The sequence below is a fragment of the Tenrec ecaudatus genome, chromosome 3, assembly GCF_050624435.1.
Source record: "Tenrec ecaudatus isolate mTenEca1 chromosome 3, mTenEca1.hap1, whole genome shotgun sequence".
NCBI lineage: Eukaryota > Metazoa > Chordata > Mammalia > Afrosoricida > Tenrecidae > Tenrec > Tenrec ecaudatus.
This window is the reverse complement of record NC_134532.1, coordinates 161131764-161149332: the sequence shown is the minus strand read 5'-3', so window position 1 is coordinate 161149332 and position 17569 is coordinate 161131764. Positions and strand designations below refer to the sequence as shown.

The following is a 17569-nucleotide window of genomic DNA, read 5'->3' as shown; positions in this document are numbered from 1 at the left end:
AGGAGTCATGGTGGTGTAGTGGTTACTGTGTTGGGATGCTAAACTGAAAAGTCAACTGTTCAAAACCACCAGCTGAACTGCGAGGGAAAGACTAAGATTTCTACTCCCGTAAACAGTTGCAGTCTCCTCAGAAACTCAAGGGGGAAATTCTGCTCTGCCCAATAGTATCACTATGACTTGGCATCAACTCAGTGGCAGTGAGATTGGGATTTTAGCATGAAGACAACATTTGCACTGCAAGAAGAGTAAACAGTTGCTCAGTGGGGGAGCTCGATATTTCACACGCTGGGAGGCTGTTCTATCACAGAACCTCGGTTCAGAGACATGATTCCTGGATACTCCATGACTCCCAGAAATGGGCCGGGTAGGATAGGGCAGGGGATGAGCCCGGAACTCCTGGGCTATCTGCCGTTCTCAGCAAGGCACCATAAGCCGACATTGTCTGAATCCCACGGTTAGTGGCTGTCATTCTTGATGTCCATGGTGCTGCAACGCAGCTCATTGCAGCAGACTCTCATCTCCCTGCTGTTGAAGCACATCATTGTTCAGCTGCAGCTGGTCAAGCCTCTGCAGTTCTTACTGGGATCAAGCTCCTGGATATAACCACAAGCTTTGGCCAGAGTTCTACCTTTCCTCTGGGCAGACTTGGTACCCTCCGGGGAGTTGTCAGGGATGATAGTGGATGGCCCACACTCTAGCAGTTGATCTTGTCTCCATGGCCATGCTCCACATACATCATTTATCTGAGCCTTGCGTTGCTCAACTTGAGTTATGCAGGGAGCTTCTGATTTCAGGGAACAAGGGTAGGTCCCAGGATCAAAAGAGTGCTGGCTTCCTCCTTGCTACACATTGTATGGTCACAGCATCGCAAAGAACTGACCGGTACCAGGAGGCCCTGCCCCAGTAATGCCTCTGTGCCCATGGATAGTAACAACGGCAGCCATCCTTCCCAATGTGGTGTTCCTTGCCCAATCACCCAGTTTAGTGCTGGGGCAACTTGTAAAATACATTGGCAGCTGTCTCTTTCTTCTTTGTCAACTGCATCCTCTTTGGGATATGTGCCCTTGACCGCCACCCGGGTCATGGACTCATTAGCAGGGTAGCTACTGATGCCCCCACTGCCTTTAGTCTGACTACTAGACATCTGGAGCACCTTTAGTCTGCCTTTAGTCTGATCCTCAGACATCTGGAGCACCCTGTAGGTCAGGTGACATGGAGGTCAGGGAAAGTGTCCCCTGACTTGATACTGTCCATAGTTACACGGGTTGGATCCTTCCCAGTTGCCGCTGTACTTTCTGAATCTTCTGAATTTACCTTTCTAGTTCAGCTGTTTTCTGCTGCTCCTTCATCTCCTCCATCTGTGAGGGGGCATGTCCAAGGAACTGGCTGGTGTCGGGGGTCTTCTTGGTATCTCTTGCTTCATAATTCTGTGTGCTCAGTTCTTGCAAGGAGCTCCTCAGCCCCACTCCCCGACCATGCTCTTCTCCCTTCTTATGCCTATGCCTAACCTGTGGTGGTCATGTTGGTGGGGGCAGAAGTATAGCTATGCATTAAAACTGAGTTTTAAACAAGCCATGGGTATAATGATTAGAAAACTCAAATAATTATTATCCAAAGCATTGATATTGCTGGTATGCAAGGGAGTACCTCCCCAAAAGCATTTTATCTGCTAGGCAAATATAGAGCAACTTTCTCTGAGTTAGTGCACCCAGTGACATGGCCTGGGAAGGTTCTCTCTCTGGCCACAGTGAATGTTTTTGTAAAATCAGTTTCACTCAAACCTCATTTTTTTTTTTGGTTTTTTTTTTTTTTTTGTGATGGCCTAATGTGACTGTGAAATGTTGTTTCCTACTTGGGAAAATTCCCGAAGAAACAGTTGTGATGTTGAACACGGATTACATGAACAGCACTATGGGAACAGTTCAAGTGTATGAGTCACTTTCTCATTTCGAAAAAGGTGATATGTCGATTGATGACAAACTTAGTTCTAGACATCTCTCAAATTCCCGAAGGGATGAAAATGTCAACAAAATTCTTGCAGTTGTGCTCAAAGACCAATGGCAGACACTGAAGAGATGGGGAAGTTATCTGGACTCTCTTGGAGCTTGGTTCAGCGACTTTTAACAGAAGATTTGGGAATGAGAAGGGTGGGTCACTGTGAAATTTTTGCCTTGGGTTCTGACTGATCAGGAAAAAGAGCATTTAGTGGAAACATGCCTTGCTTTGAAATAACAGCTCCAAGCGACCCCGATTTTTTCCCCAAGTTCATAACTGATGATGAGACATGGTACTATTCTTATGATTCCAAAATCAAACATCATTCAAGGCAGTGGAAGATGCCATAGTCACCTCACCCCCCAAAAAGCTTGTCTTCTGTCTTTGCGGGTGAGGAAGCCAGCTTGCCTTTCCCTCTGTCTCACAGTACCACAGTCTCAGGCCAAATGAGGAGAACGTCCCACAGAGTCTCTGCACTGAACCTGTAGGCCAGTCTCTGGTCTCAGCCTCTTCCACTTCAGACAGGAAGCTCAAACACGCTTCCTATGGTCCCCGACGGTTCTTATACGCAGAGGAATGGCTTTGATGGAGACATAGTTTGGGTCACTTAACAGACCTTTCCTCCAATGAAACAAAGGATATGACTTGGTTCACACCCTCTGCTAAAGTCAGAACTTAATCCCATTTTAATCCTTTCCCTTAGTACAGCAAAGCACATCTTTGAAAAGGGGAGTCTAAAAAAAAGAAAAAAGAAAGAAAATCGGATTCTAACTACAGATACAGATCACAGCATTATAACACCCAACATATGGAATTATGGCTAGAATGGCCATATTAATTGTCTGTATATCTCAATTATTAAAATTATATCTCAATCATTGCAGCAGTTTCACTTCATGCTTTCTATTTTTTAGGATTCCTTTTTTTCCTTTCTCCTCCATACATTTAAAGTTTTCGATTGATAGTATTATTATCTACTGGTATGCAAATTATGCATTACATTTTTATGTTTTGATGCATTGCTAACTTACAACCATTGTTCATCAGTATTGGTTCCTAAGGAACTTTGGTGGTATAGTTGGTTATGTCTTAGGCTGTCTACTGAAAGGTCAGCGGTTCATCTCTACACATCCCTCCAAGGGAGAAGGATGAAGAAGCTCTCCACTCCTATAAATATTTACCATCTTGGATACCCAAGTTATGCACTGTTCGATAGGACCACTGTGAGAACCAATCTGATGGCAGTGAGTTTCTGAGAATTTCCCATTTCTGCTGTGACAAAGACCCCAGATTAGGTAGGGGGGGGGGAAGCTGTTTATCTTACTGGTCTTTAGCTTAGAGTTTCAGGAAGGCCCTTACCTAGTTAAAATCAAGGTATTGTCAGGTCTGTATTCCTTACTGGAAGTTCCAAGGAAGATGTATTTCTGTGTTTAGATATTTAGCAAACTTGACTTTCTTGTGGTTTAGGTTTGAGAGCTCCATTTTCTTGCTGTCAGCTGAAATCCTTACAGCCTGACTGTGTTCCTTGCCTCAACATTCTTCTTCCTTCTCCAAAGCTAGTGATAACAGTCGAGTTTCACTTCGCATGTCTCTTCCTGCCAACAATCCGATGGTGTCCAGAAATGCTTTCCCACACATTAGGTGCTCATGTGATTTAGATTCAGTCTCTCCAGATCATCCAAAAACATGTATCCAGTGCATTTGCCACATCCATTTTGTCCCTTACGGGAACATATTTGCAGATTTTCAGAGGATTAGGGCATAAACATATTTGGGGTTATTAGTCCTACCTAAACATTAAGAGTAAACAAAATAGATTTGAAGTGTTTCAGAGTATTCAATCACCATGAATCTTCCATATAATTAGTTCATAGCTAACAAAAAGAATATATGGTCCATAATAATTTGCAAAAAAAGTCTCAATTTTCTTAAAGTGTTTAAGCACCATGATGCCTTCATTTAGTTAGTTTATGGCTAATAGAAACCATGAATATATGGTATATAATTTATTTTTTAATAAAAAATTTACAAAATAAATAAAAAACATTACAGACAAGGAGCAATAGACACTAGCAATAGAATGGTATGTTTAGGTTGATTGCAGTTATTTATGATCACAAATAAATATAGGAAGACAGATAAATAGTTAGTTGAACCATGAAATAATAAATTTTTCCACACATGTACAAACTGGGAATAAGTGTAAAGGCTTTGTGAGAGTATGTAAAAGAGGAAAAGGACAGACCGAGTGCAATAAAAGAATGTGCTCATGACCTAATTGAAATAGGTCCTTGTTCTAGGATCCTTTTCAAAGTGAAAAAGATTGAAGTTCATTTCTGATCATGATGGTGTTGGAATGTTAGCCTGGCAAACCCTTGTCATTTGCTAGGGGGAAACCTGTGAAGGTGTAGCATCTCCACAATTTCAAATCGTTCAGTAGTAGGTAATTTTGTGTGCGTTCTGATCTTTTAATTAGGAACAATTACATTTCACAATCATTCTGCATTAAAGTTAAAATTGAGAGGAGGTATTAAGTCTTCATAGGACTCATTCTTTTTCTAAATAGCTGGTTCTTCACATAAATTATATCATATGATTTCAAATTATTTCCCAGAAAAATTACAATAGACTTTCACAGTTTGGCATGAATAATAGGTTTAACAATGCAGAGTGCAATTCAAAAGCCAGACTTGATGGATAACCATGTAGGGACCATGCACTATTCCCTCCTTAGTTTCATTCAACTAAAAACGTTACAGTGATATTATTTAATTCACTGTGGAGGTGAATAAACTGAGGTTTATAAAAGATAAGTGGCATGCCCCAATTGAATTAAGCTTGTCTGATTTCTACTTGAAATGTGTCCTTTAGTTTCGTAAGGGAATCTTCAGTAAGTACTAACATGTTGTACAGACTCGGTTGTGCTTTCCTCATGTTTTAGTTGTTCTTACAAGCAGTTTATAATAAGGTGTTGATTCACAGCCGGGGTATGATGAATGCTTCTGTTGAAAGTTGGTGCAAAGAGAGGTGATGATACCATATGGTCTGAGAAAGTGTATAACAGCAATTCAACCTGTCAGAACACATTTGGCAACGATAACAAAAAGTTATTAATTTCTTAGCTTACGTTACTGAAATTAAAAGTTTGTGTATCTTCTAAGTTGAACAAAAAAATCCTGAAGGCATACAACAAATTCCTTAAAGTACTATATTTTCATGCATATTTTATCGGCCTTGTATTAACAGACTTTAAATAGTCATTGACTCTAGAAGTAAGGTACTTTTATGAACTGGCGTCCTATAACCAGGTGGGAAACATTTTCAAACGTAATTATGAGCTGCTGTGAAGTGCCATGAAGTCTAGGATGACCCATGGGACCCTATGTAGAAAAGAATGAATACTGCAAGGTGCTGCCCCCACTAGTGTGCCAGTTTGTTGTACTGTGGTAGCCTGTGTGTTGTTGTGATGCTTGAAGCTATGTCACTTGAAGCGAGTATTTCAAATGCCAGCAGGGTCTGGTTTCAGTGGAGCTACCAGATTAAGCAAAGACAATGAAGAAGGGCTGGTTTCCCACTTCCAAGGAAAGAGCAGCTGAAAATCTTAAGGACAATTATATCCTTCTCTTAGTAGATGTATCAATTTGTTGTTTCTGTTTTATGGATCCTGAAATGCTACCGACTAAAGCCACCATTTTCATCAATTACAATATAACAGTTCAATAGGAAAGAAATACAAATTTCTACTTATCTTGTCACTTAGTTTATCTATTAAAGGTTTCAAATTCTTAAAAGGTCATTAACAATAAAATTAGTTAATCCAGCAGAGATATATATGAGGAAGATTAAAGACTTCACCAAAAAGTAGAATTGAAAGGTAATGCATTTCTTTTCCATGATTTTTGCAGTCACCTGTGTCTTAGGTTGGTTTTGCTAGAGAAACAAAGCTAGTGATATATATATAAAGTGGTAAACAGTTGTAGAAGCGAACCAGTTCAGTCTGAGTCCAGGAAGGCTCCATGCTAAGCAGGAGACTTCCCCTTACTCATGTAGTTCTGGGCTTGTTGGACCCAAGATCAACAGGAATACCACAGGCTGGTTACTACAGACAAGGATGAGTACAGGTTCAGCAATCGGGTTTGCAACTGGAGAGGCAACTGAATCCAAAGCCAGTAAGTTAAATGGTAGGTCAGACAGAAGGCCCTTGATGGCTACCAGGATCCGCAGGCTGTTGGCTTCAGCCCAAAGAACCAATGATCTGGACACAGGATCCAGACATGACAAAAAACAAGCAAGCTTACCCAAAGCGTCCATTAATATAGAAAGTAAGCCACACCATTTGGGAGACTCCAATTGCACTAGGACTATGATTTAAGTAAGGGTCTTGTGTACCCCTCACCTTATGCAACTACTCATACCACATTCCAGAGTGGAGTTGATTACATTGTGAGAGTCTAGCATGAGGGAGTACTGGGTCTTAACTGCAAACCACTAAGAACCTTGACCCAGCCAAGTTGACACAAAAGCTAACTATCATACACTGTATAGTTCTTCAGGAATTTTCATACCATATTGAATATGCTTCTATGTTTTATTCCTTTCTTTAAGGTCAAGTTATTACATTTAGTGGAACATTAAAACTAGTATGTAGGTTTTTTGAAAACACATTTTTATTAATTATGTTTAGGGTTTTTTCATGTGAGAAGTAGAAAAGTTTGATTTTTATTTTTAGGTTAAAAGGACTGCAGATAGGCCTACTTTCAGTTCAGAACATGAAAATTCATAATATTTACTTAGCCCAACGTGACATAAACCAAAAAACTATCATTTGAATTGAACTAGGGGATCTTACATGATTTAAAATTAGATTTAAAATAAGGGGTATATTCTTTCACCATACATATTTAATTTGTATGATAAGTCAATACTCTGAGAAACCAGACTATATGAAGAACAACATGACATCACGAGTAGAGGAAGACTCATTCTTATTAATTCCGTACATATCTAAATGATCCACAGTGTGAGATCCATAATTAAAATGTTCAAACTCTGCGTTAGTTCTCAAATCTGTTTAATATTGTTATAGAGATGGTATGGCTTGAAAATGAAAATGATTCTGATATTTTCTAAACTAAAGATTTTATTTGGTCTATTCTATCTTCCTCTTAGTACATTTCATATGAACAAAATGAAGCAATATAACTTTTCAAAATAAGATTTGAGAGCAGTGTTTTAATAGCAATATGAGCTTTATTTAGAATTTCATCCTCTGAATTGTTTATAATTCTTGTAACAGTATTATATGATTCATTTTAAGAGAATGTTTAACATCCCTAATGCTAGTGATTTAAATATACGAACATAGAGATGCATTATTCATATTTTATTCAGAACAGCAAAAAATTTTAAATGCCTTTTATTTTTAATCTTCTTACAGTGGTAGGAAAAAGAGAATTGAATATAATTATTTAATCCCATGACAGTATAGTCCCGCAGATATCAACTATATTTGAAGTGAATATAAATCGGTCAAGAGCTACCTTAAGTGTAATCAATCTATTGAGCACTCCCAACACAGTGGGACATAAACACAAAACATTTAGACTGTTTTCTAATTCTTACAGTGCCAACTGCGCTATAGCAAATGTCTCCTTCCAATTAGATAGCAGATATTCTAATTGTATTTCACATAGGCTTTAGACCATTTTTTAATTAAAGATCTAATTCACAACATAAATTACATACCCCAGGAAAACACAATTCTCTGTTGTCTACTGAGACTCTTGAATAGATAAGTAATACAATAAAAGCTATTTATTTTCTTCTTCATTCCAGTTTTTATATTTTCTATGGAATTATGATCCCAAAAAGGCCTTCCTTTGACCTCTTCCTGTTTTAAAATACTGGGTTATACCCAAGGTGATAAAGAGAAAAAGCACTAAACAAGTTCTGAAGATGTATTTCGATCTAAGTTTCTACTGGCTCTTTTTAGAATTCAAATAATAATAATAATAATAATAATAATGTAATCAAACTTATTGCCATCAAGTTGATACCAACTCTTAAGGAGCCAACCTCAGGAATATAGGTGACTGTTTGATCTTAGTTTTCTGCTTTGGATCCTGTTGTTTTGGGGGGAAAATTGGGAAATTCCATTCAGCATATAGATATATGAATGTATGAAGAAAGAGAAATACCTTTTCTTGTGAAATTCATCCAAAGTTACCTTTGATTGAGTCTCACAGTGATGCAAACCAAATTTAAGAAGAGAAAAATATTCTGTCTTCCTTAGGTGAGAGACTTTATGCCCAAATCCCCAAGTTTATTTAATTGACTGTGACTCATCGTGACTCATAGGACAGAACAGACTTGCTCCATTGAGTTTCTGAGATGGAGAATCTTAACATGAGTTGTCAGCCTCTTCTTTGTCCCTCATCTTAATACCAAGGAAAGTAAATTCAATTGCATATTGTGATGTATATAGGTTATGTTAGTTCTCCTACCCACTTTGAAATATGTTTTACTAGACAACAGCGTACAAATTAGAACACACTCAATTCCTGCTCTTCTCCTGCCTCCAAATTAGAGGGGGAAATAATTGCCCAATAATTTAAAAAATCTCAAAATTTATAAATATTGAAGTTAAATAACAAACAATTCTTCCCAAGCCACCCATTTTCCTTTATCTACTGTGACAATAACCTGCAGATAGGGATTGATCTGTTGTGGCAAGCATATTCATTTTCCTTGATCTGTTTGGACAATGAAAAGCAGAATGGCTTTCATCATGTCCTTTCAATATATATTCTGTACTTTCTAAATGTCATATAAAGATAAGTTTTAAACAATTAAAAAAATGACCTCTTGTAATGTTGCAGATATTTATTTTATATTACTCAAAAAACTCTGTTTAATAACTCATGAACTCAGAGAAATAATAATCTATGATTAACTTTTTAAAGTATTTCTGTCCATATCAGTGATCTATACAGATATACTATGAGCCTTCTTTCAACATAAAAACTTTAATATATAGGTAAATATAGTTTTTTTAGGTGATATATATCTAGCTATTCTCTGGAAAATATAGGTTACTTTAAGCTAAGCATCATGTATGCATGAAGCAGGATTTTATTAGCATATAAATGCAATAAAATTGTTATTGGGGATATAAATAAAAACAAAATTGTTGTCAATTTAGGCAAATACCCCTAAAAGTTGAGATTTTGATTTTAATGTTAACTATTATAGATGATTTTATGAAACTCATGGCTAAATGCATCTTTTAACCCCAGATATCAGTAAGGATAGGTTAATAAAATAATGGTTTGGAAAAATATACTTTTCAAAGAAAATTATATATTTGTCTTGAAAACTGTATGTGCAAAATATTACTTTCACCTTCAATAAAGTACCATTTATAATCACAAATACTCTACATAAGCTTCTGTTAACATTGGCGAATGACATTGAAGGCCTTTATATCCATGTGTTTTTAAAATATTTAACCAAGTAGTGAAATTGTTTTAGTCTTACAACCTCAAGGGGGATTTTGTTGAAATGGACTTTTATTGTTACTTCACAGATAGTTAAGAGCTGCTACAGTGACTCCACACCAATAAACAGCTTCATTTTCTAAACTTAAGTCTCAAATGGTACCTTTTCTAGTCAATGGGAAGGAGAAAATAATTATGGGGAACCAATTCCAATATTTTAAATGACAAGACCATAAATGTCACAATTCGTATCTGCTCACACCCTTGGTGTCACCCACTAGCACATAGGTACAGCTAACTGAAGTGAAGCTGGAAATAATTGGTTTTGACTGAGGGTACCGACTGATCCTGCAATGGACAACAAAAACAAAGTTTCACTCTTCTATTTATTTTTGTTATTTCATGTTAAACACAAAATATGTCACTCTAGCAGTTTTTGTTCATCATTTTTCAAATGTAACCCGATTTCTAACCTGTGTTACTTTCCTTCTTCACATGGTACTATTAAAAATCATTCCAATTGTGAATTTGGCATTGGTATGAAATTTGCTGGTAAAATTAGAATACGTGTAAGATAATAACTATCACATGTTTTATAAGTTTTTAAATATTGATATAAGTAGAAGATTGTCTTCCTAAGCACGGTTCAAAAATTCTAAAATAACATAATTTATCAGAAATTCTTCTGTATATTTCAAAATCTATGGTACTGTTTAAATATCTCTTAGGATTTCAATTTGAGGCTTAAAACTCTATTTTGATGTCCAGTAGAATTTCTGTGAAGATGGTAATGTTATATGAATATTCAGTAGGGAAGCTATTAGATGTGAGAATCTTTTAAACACTTGGAATAAGCTTTGTGTGTTATTTGAACAGCTACATGTATTCAAGATCATAGTTCTAATCACTTTCTTCTTTACATATGAACATGTATGGCCACATCTTTACTCCATTGTATTACTCCTAAAAACTTTCAAATAACATTAATTAGCCTCTATTTTTATATTTAATGTTTTATTCTTTACTATTATTTATTAAGCACTTAATATGTGTCAGGTACAGTTCTGAAAACTTCATACACAATAATTTATTATCCACACTTTATAATTATGTAAACTGACACAACTGAAGATTAATTAATTTTTCCATCATATCAAGTGCTATTAAGTGGTTGAATCAGGATATCTGAGGCAATCTGGCTTCAAGATCCCGGTTCTCATTCCATTTTTTACCATTTCATTTGTGAAAGTGATTTGGTTTTGTTTTTTTCTAGTAATTCTCTTTAGGCAAAATGCTTAATATTTGGGACCTTTCTAAGAACATGTATATGATTAATATAAAATTCCAATTAGTAATAACTCTATATTCTCAGAGGAAAAAAGAAACAAGGGATGAGGTTTTTCTTTCATCACTGCCCGCCCCCACTGCCCCCAGTTCTATCACAGTAATCTGAGTGGGAACTCAGAATGTTTTCTAACATGTTGCTAATGGGACAGTGGAATAAAATGGGACACAGATTAATAAAATAAATTATAAAATATAATACACACTAAAAGTTTTAAAGTAGTCAAGAGTGATTATTTTCAAACTATTATGATATTCAAATTCAACTCAGGTTTGTAATTTAAGAGTTAAAATTACTTAGAAGCCTACTGTCCATAATTAAGTAATCTTACCTGCTGATATTACAGAGTACCTTATGAGACATGAAATCTGTCATTTTAAGTATACCCCCAAGCCTATTCCAAATTGCTCATAAGATTCCTCATTCTCCAGAGAAATACGATCTCTAAGATGAATGTCTCTGCCAAGTCGCAAGGAATATGAGCACACGATGAAAAAAGAAACTGGTTTCCTGAGTCTCATAAGGAATATCTCAATATTGTAAAACTGATTTTGTTCCTTCGTATTTAAGGAGGTATATGATGACTTTAGGATTTACCTTGTGGATATAATGGAAAAGATGTTATTATACCTTTTAGGAAGATGGGGGACAGAGGCCTTTGGGGACCAGGATAGTATTTTTCATATGAAATTCTTTGTCATAAAATGCTAATGTTGGTGTTCTTGTCTTTATGTCTATGCATTCTTTAGCTATGAGGATAACAGACCCTTCATCAAGTAAGAATGACCTGAATGGCTGATAAATTCCATTTATCAGTGTGGTCCCATGAACCAGCTGTCAGATCAGTACTGAAAAATCACTAGAGCTTCTGTCATTCACATTGAGGCAGAAGAGCAAACTGTGCAGGAAAAGACTCAGGCGTACAATTTTTATGCAGAATAAATATGCACCAGGTGCATTGCCAACAAATTCTGCATCACCTCTTTTAATTGGATACCACCTGAACTCAATGCAACAGTAATAGCGATTCCATGTGGTACAGACTTGTTTGGCTTGTAGTAGAGTTCCCCTCTTCATTGTGATGTGTTTCTCTGTGCTGCATACGTCTGCCTTCCTGTGGTTTGCCGGGGCATCATTCATTGAAAATTATTCCGTGATGTAGTGGCATATCCTTAAAACGCTCTTGTGCGTTTCAAACTCTCCGACAGCAATCAATATTAATGAACTGTTCAATTAACTCAAAAGGAAAAAAATGCCTTCGTCCAAAATTAAATCATACACATAAAACAGGATCCCTTTCAAATGTGACACCTATCAATCGACCAATGATCTAGTTTTTATGACTATATCCTATAAATTTCTGAACCAAAGCTGCAAGTCTGTACTAATCTAATAAAAAGTAAGCATATGTGCTCATATTTGGACTTCTTGTCTATGTGCCTTTTCGAAGTCCACATCCTACAACAAACAATAAGCTAAGATTGGTGACCTAAGGGTGACTTTCAGTTTGTTCTTCTGGTGAAGAGTCCTTTGTTTCATTTGATGGAGCGCCATTTCACTTACTTTGTCATGCTCTTGCTCATTTATTTTTTTAGGATTGGTGCTTGTTGCAGCTTTTTGTAGCTTAATATCCCATGACTCCATCATGCATTATCTGGTGAATAACAGCTGACATGAATATTTTATCCCATCATTTTACTTCCAAGCGAAATGGCAATTTTGCCTTGATTTAATGGCATTTATTCCCATTTTTCCTTTTTCCAATGTCTGTCAGAGATGATTGCTTTGCCTCGAAAGTCTTTATTTCTCTGAATATGTAGCACAAAATATGAATATTTAGGATACTTCCTAATTCATAGAAGTAAGCATATTTCCCACAGACTCCACTGAGGACTCTTTGTTCAAGAATGAGAGAGCTTTAAATTTAACAGAATAAATGTAGTGAGTACTTGGACTTCAAACACAGTCTAATGATTGTAAGATAAAAAAACTAACTAATTGAGCTCAATTCTAATAAGACTTTAGAAACTTACTACTTTGGGACTTTAACTTAGTTTAGAAGATTTCCCCCCTTAATTTGCAGTTTCAATTCCCAAAATGTAAGCAGAGGATAACAGAGCCCTGAAAAGACATTAGTTCACTCTGTTCAGGGAAGGGGGTCTGGGAAAGAAACGTATAAATACACGAGTGTATAGAGATCTAGAATGGTAGATTCATATTCTTCCATTTAACTTGAGAGGACTTGGAAAGGATTCCAGATTCATTCATTTGATTCCCATTTAGTGAAAGAATCTATTTTATATTATAATAAATAAATAACACACACACACAAAAATCCTTTGGACTTGTGTGACCTGTTTATAACCATTGTAAATATCAGTTTGGAGGAAACTAAGAGAATGGAATGAGAGTGAAAATTTGTTTCCCTTCAAGACCGCTTACTCATACCACTCCATCACCATTCTCAGCTTCATTTCCTCTTTTGAGTTTAAGTTCAAAAAGAGATGAAGAGGCCCTGGGCCTATAAACTTCTTCTCAGCAGAGTTTCCAAGGACCTGATTTCCAGAATATAGTTTAATGACACTTCTAACATTAAAGTGCTCAAAGTAGATATTGATGCGAGGGGATGTTTTTGACCCCATCCACTATACCTCAGATTTGTTTTACTTAACTATAGAATTAGATTATTAGAACCTTTAAAATTTATACATGTATTTATAATACTTATTCCTTCTGATGTAGGTTTTTATAAGTAAGTTAGTTATATTTTTCCACACTTGTATGGATAAGTAGAAAATTTGGAAAAATAGGCTAAGAATACATCAGATTAAACACAAGGGAGATATTCCATTCAAATATGTTTTATCATACATTGAAACCATTGGAGACAAACCTAGCTATACAGACATTTTTTTCCTTGCCATTCACGGTAATAACATCTCCATATCATTTGCATATGTGCTTATGTGATGCAAATACAGGAATAATTTATGGTACAATTTGCTTTAGCTTATAAAGATTTCTGTGCCCATAACATTTCATTCACATCTATCTCCTCAAGCTTGAAAATGTGTAGTCCCATTAAATTCTTAAAGTACTTACACCACTGTCTTGCATCTTCTGTCAATATAACTGACCGCATTTTTTACAGTGTCAATATTGTTGACTGATAAACTTGTATTGATAAAGATCAAGTATCTGACAACTCTTAAATTTTCCTTCTCTTTCCAGGTCGTGGGTTATAGGTGCAATAGCTCTTCTCTGCCTCTTAGGACTGACCTGGGCCTTTGGACTCATGTATATTAATGAAAGCACAGTCATCATGGCGTATCTCTTCACCATTTTCAATTCTCTACAGGGAATGTTTATATTCATTTTCCATTGTGTCCTACAGAAGAAGGTAAGCTGGACTTCCATAGTCAAGAAAAAATGGCATACGTATCATCAGAGCAAAACAAAAATGCTCATGTATCACCCCTGGTTTCTTTGTTTCTATGACAATGGTATTATTATTTCTAATAATAGTCAAGGAAAAAGAATAAACACAAATAGTAGCATAAGGGTTGATGATGGAATTTAACAGTAAAATCTAAAGCAGAATATTTTATGATGTGGACAACACACAAGAGTCATTTTCTTCTAGGTTTGACCTTATAATGTTTTTGTCAGCTTTGGTCTTCAACATATATAAATTGTAAATTGTGTTTTAATTCTTTTTCAAGACATCATGGAGTCTCTGCATTTACATGTCAGAACACAGAGTACAAACACAAACACACACACATACGAGTTTTAAGTAAATGGTGGGAAAATTCCATTATCTTTTATTTCTATTTTTTCCATGTACTTTATGAAGACCCATCATACGAATATTTAGATATTTACAGATAAAATAGTATAAATCAATAGTTTTTGATGCATTATGGACTATCTAATGATCTCTACAGTAAACATGGAAGTGGAAGTGGACATATCTGGTTTCCCTATTACCAGAGGCAGTGGTCAGGCAAACCTCCACTGTCCATTATGTTTTACTTATTTCACTCCAGGTCTATAGCGGACTCAATAATGCGTTGTAATGGCTATAGAGAACTTAAAGGCAGTCCCCGCCATTAAGGGCGCTTATTAGTGAAATTTGCGCTTAATTTAGGAATGCTTGTGAGAATGGTGCAGGACTGGGCATTGCTTCATTCTGATCACTATGACATCTAAGAACAACCTTAGAGAAGTTAGTAACTTACCATAAGTCAGGAACAGCAAACAGGAAGGAGACACTCCTTAATTCAGAGCAACACCTCTCCTGAGCCAGTCTCCAAGTCTTTCTCCAGTCCTCGGCCTTGCAGCCACACGGTCCTTTGGCCTTTCCCTGCTTGGGCCAGGAAGCAGCTCATCCCGCCTCACAGTCTTCAAGTGTCAGATCAAGTGAGGAGACAGTTTCCGTGGTCTCAGTACTGCTTTGACCACAATCTCGAAAGCATCTGGGAGCAGCGCCCTCTCACTGTATCACAGAAGTTTGGGGCATCCGCTTTAAGAACCAACCTTACCAAGTAGCCTTAAAGATGGCCCCAAGGAAGCAGTGGGCAAGACTTGGTTCACATCTTCTGCTCAGGCCAGGATTGAACTTCACCCCTCTCCGCTTTCCAATTAATGCCAACTCAGAGTGACCCTCGGTGGGTTTCCAAGATTGCAATTGTTTAGGGAAGTAGAAAGCCAGTCTTTCTCCTGAGGAGCTGCTGGTGGGTTTGACCTGCAGGCCAGGAGGATAGCAGCCCAATTGTAACCACTACACCATCAGGGCGCCTTATCCCACCCATGTAGGGTAGCTATGAGACAGCATCTACTTGATGACAATGGGTTTGGTTTGGTTTGGTTTGGTTCGTGCAGAATGCAACAGAAAGTAGATTACTGCAGATGCAGTAAGGTTACAATTTAATCCCTTATAATTTGAGGTCCCTTTTAATCTATTTCAAATGTGTTCTGGTTTTCGGTATTTTATGCTTTCTTTTTAATTGAGGCTTTTATCTGCCTTTGTTATTGCTGCTAGATCGGTTTTTGTTTTTGCTTTAATTTTTGTCTAGTACATGAACTCCAAGTGAGGTAAATGTATTGAGACAATAACTGAATTAGTGGTTCCTTGGCAGCTTAACAGGGGATTTGGGGGGGAAATAGAGAGCTGAGAACAATGAGTGCAGAATGAAGACCATGTTCTAAAATTGACAGTGGTGAAGATTGATTGTGAAGCTCTTCTTAATGTGAATGAACTATTGACTAGTAGGAGAGGTAAATGATATGCCATTAAACCATTAACATAAATAAGCAAACAAAATGGAATCATAGCCACAAGTATAAATACAGAATTATAATATATTACATAAGGAATTATGGCCAGAAGGGCTATAATAACCGATTCTATTTCATTCTCTATATTTATAAACTTTTAAAATATTTATAATACCAATAATTGGATATTGTTTAAATATTTGCTTGGGCCTACTTAATTTTTTTTTTAGATCTGTAGGGAAATACAACATGGTTTATTTATAACTTTATTTTGGCAACTAAATATTACATTGCCAAAAAGCACTCCTAGATAGATTTTCCTGTTTTATTATTTTTTACAACATGCTACATAAAGCTCTGATTACTTAATCCACAAAGCCAGATTACCTGGATTCAAATCCAAGTTCTAGTACTTAAAATCATATATGACTGTGGATGTTAATTAACTAACTTCTTCATACCACAGTTTTCTCATGTGTCATTTGGATGATAGAAAGACTTTATAATTCTCTCACAGTTATTTTGAAAATTATTGAAATTGATATGTGTTACCTTCTAAGAATAATCTGAGAACAGAGTAAGAGTTTATAAATTTAGTTTTTCATTTCATTCTTCATTGATCATTTCATAAAATAGCCTTTATTTCTGTTATTTAAAATTTTTTTTTCCTTTTATAAATTTTGGGCCCTATTCTCTCCACATATGCATTGCTCAAAACAGGCATTTGGAATGTGATAAAATTTCGGTATCTTACGACATGGGTCCAGTAAGTAAGCTCTATATTGAAATAATGAGCATGACCCATGAGTGAGTAAGAAGACTTCTTAACTATACAGTGTTTTATGTTGGAAATGAGGCATGCCTTAGATAGTCATGATCAGCATAAACATTAAAACACGTTGACTATGAAACTAAGTTTTACTTTGTTCCAATAAGGTGTTGCATTTAATATATTTCATAGGCTAATAAAATCATAAATTGTAGAACTGGAGTTTTATAGCTTTTTAATGAACTATTAAAAGAAATATGTCTGGAAATTAAGTGACAAAATGTGAAAACTATTCCTAAGAAACATCAAAACCTATCATTTTTCTTAGGAAAATTGGGTAAAGTGTAAATGGTAAAACTGTCTATCTCTAGAATTTCTGCTTTGAGAGGATAAGTGAGGTCTGAAACAGACTTGCTAAGATAAGTCATATTTTATTCGGTTTCAATTTTAGTTGGTGGTAGTTACCTGAAATATTTTGACATGACCACAACTATATGAAGCATAAGACCTGTTAATCTAGATGACAGAAAAGATGGCTTAAAATGGAAGCTATTTCATTGAATTGATTAGAACTGACCTTAGAAAGACATTATATTAGAATGCATAAATGCTCATAAATATTTAGCCTATACGTTACATAATTGTGACAGCTGAAAATCACCTCATTGTGATGACTTCACTTAT

The 17569-nt window shown here is 36.1% G+C and overlaps 1 protein-coding gene across 8 annotated transcripts in view; it reads left to right on the top strand.

Moving 5' to 3' along the window:
* ADGRL3 (adhesion G protein-coupled receptor L3) overlaps positions 1 to 17569 on the top strand; it is a 1168212-nt gene that overhangs the window by 919552 nt on the left and 231091 nt on the right. For all 8 annotated transcript variants that reach the window (XM_075544262.1, XM_075544264.1, XM_075544263.1 and 5 more), the window contains one exon: positions 14068 to 14236. In XM_075544262.1, the coding sequence (XP_075400377.1) occupies positions 14068 to 14236 (169 nt within the window). The remainder of the gene's footprint in view (positions 1 to 14067; positions 14237 to 17569) is intronic.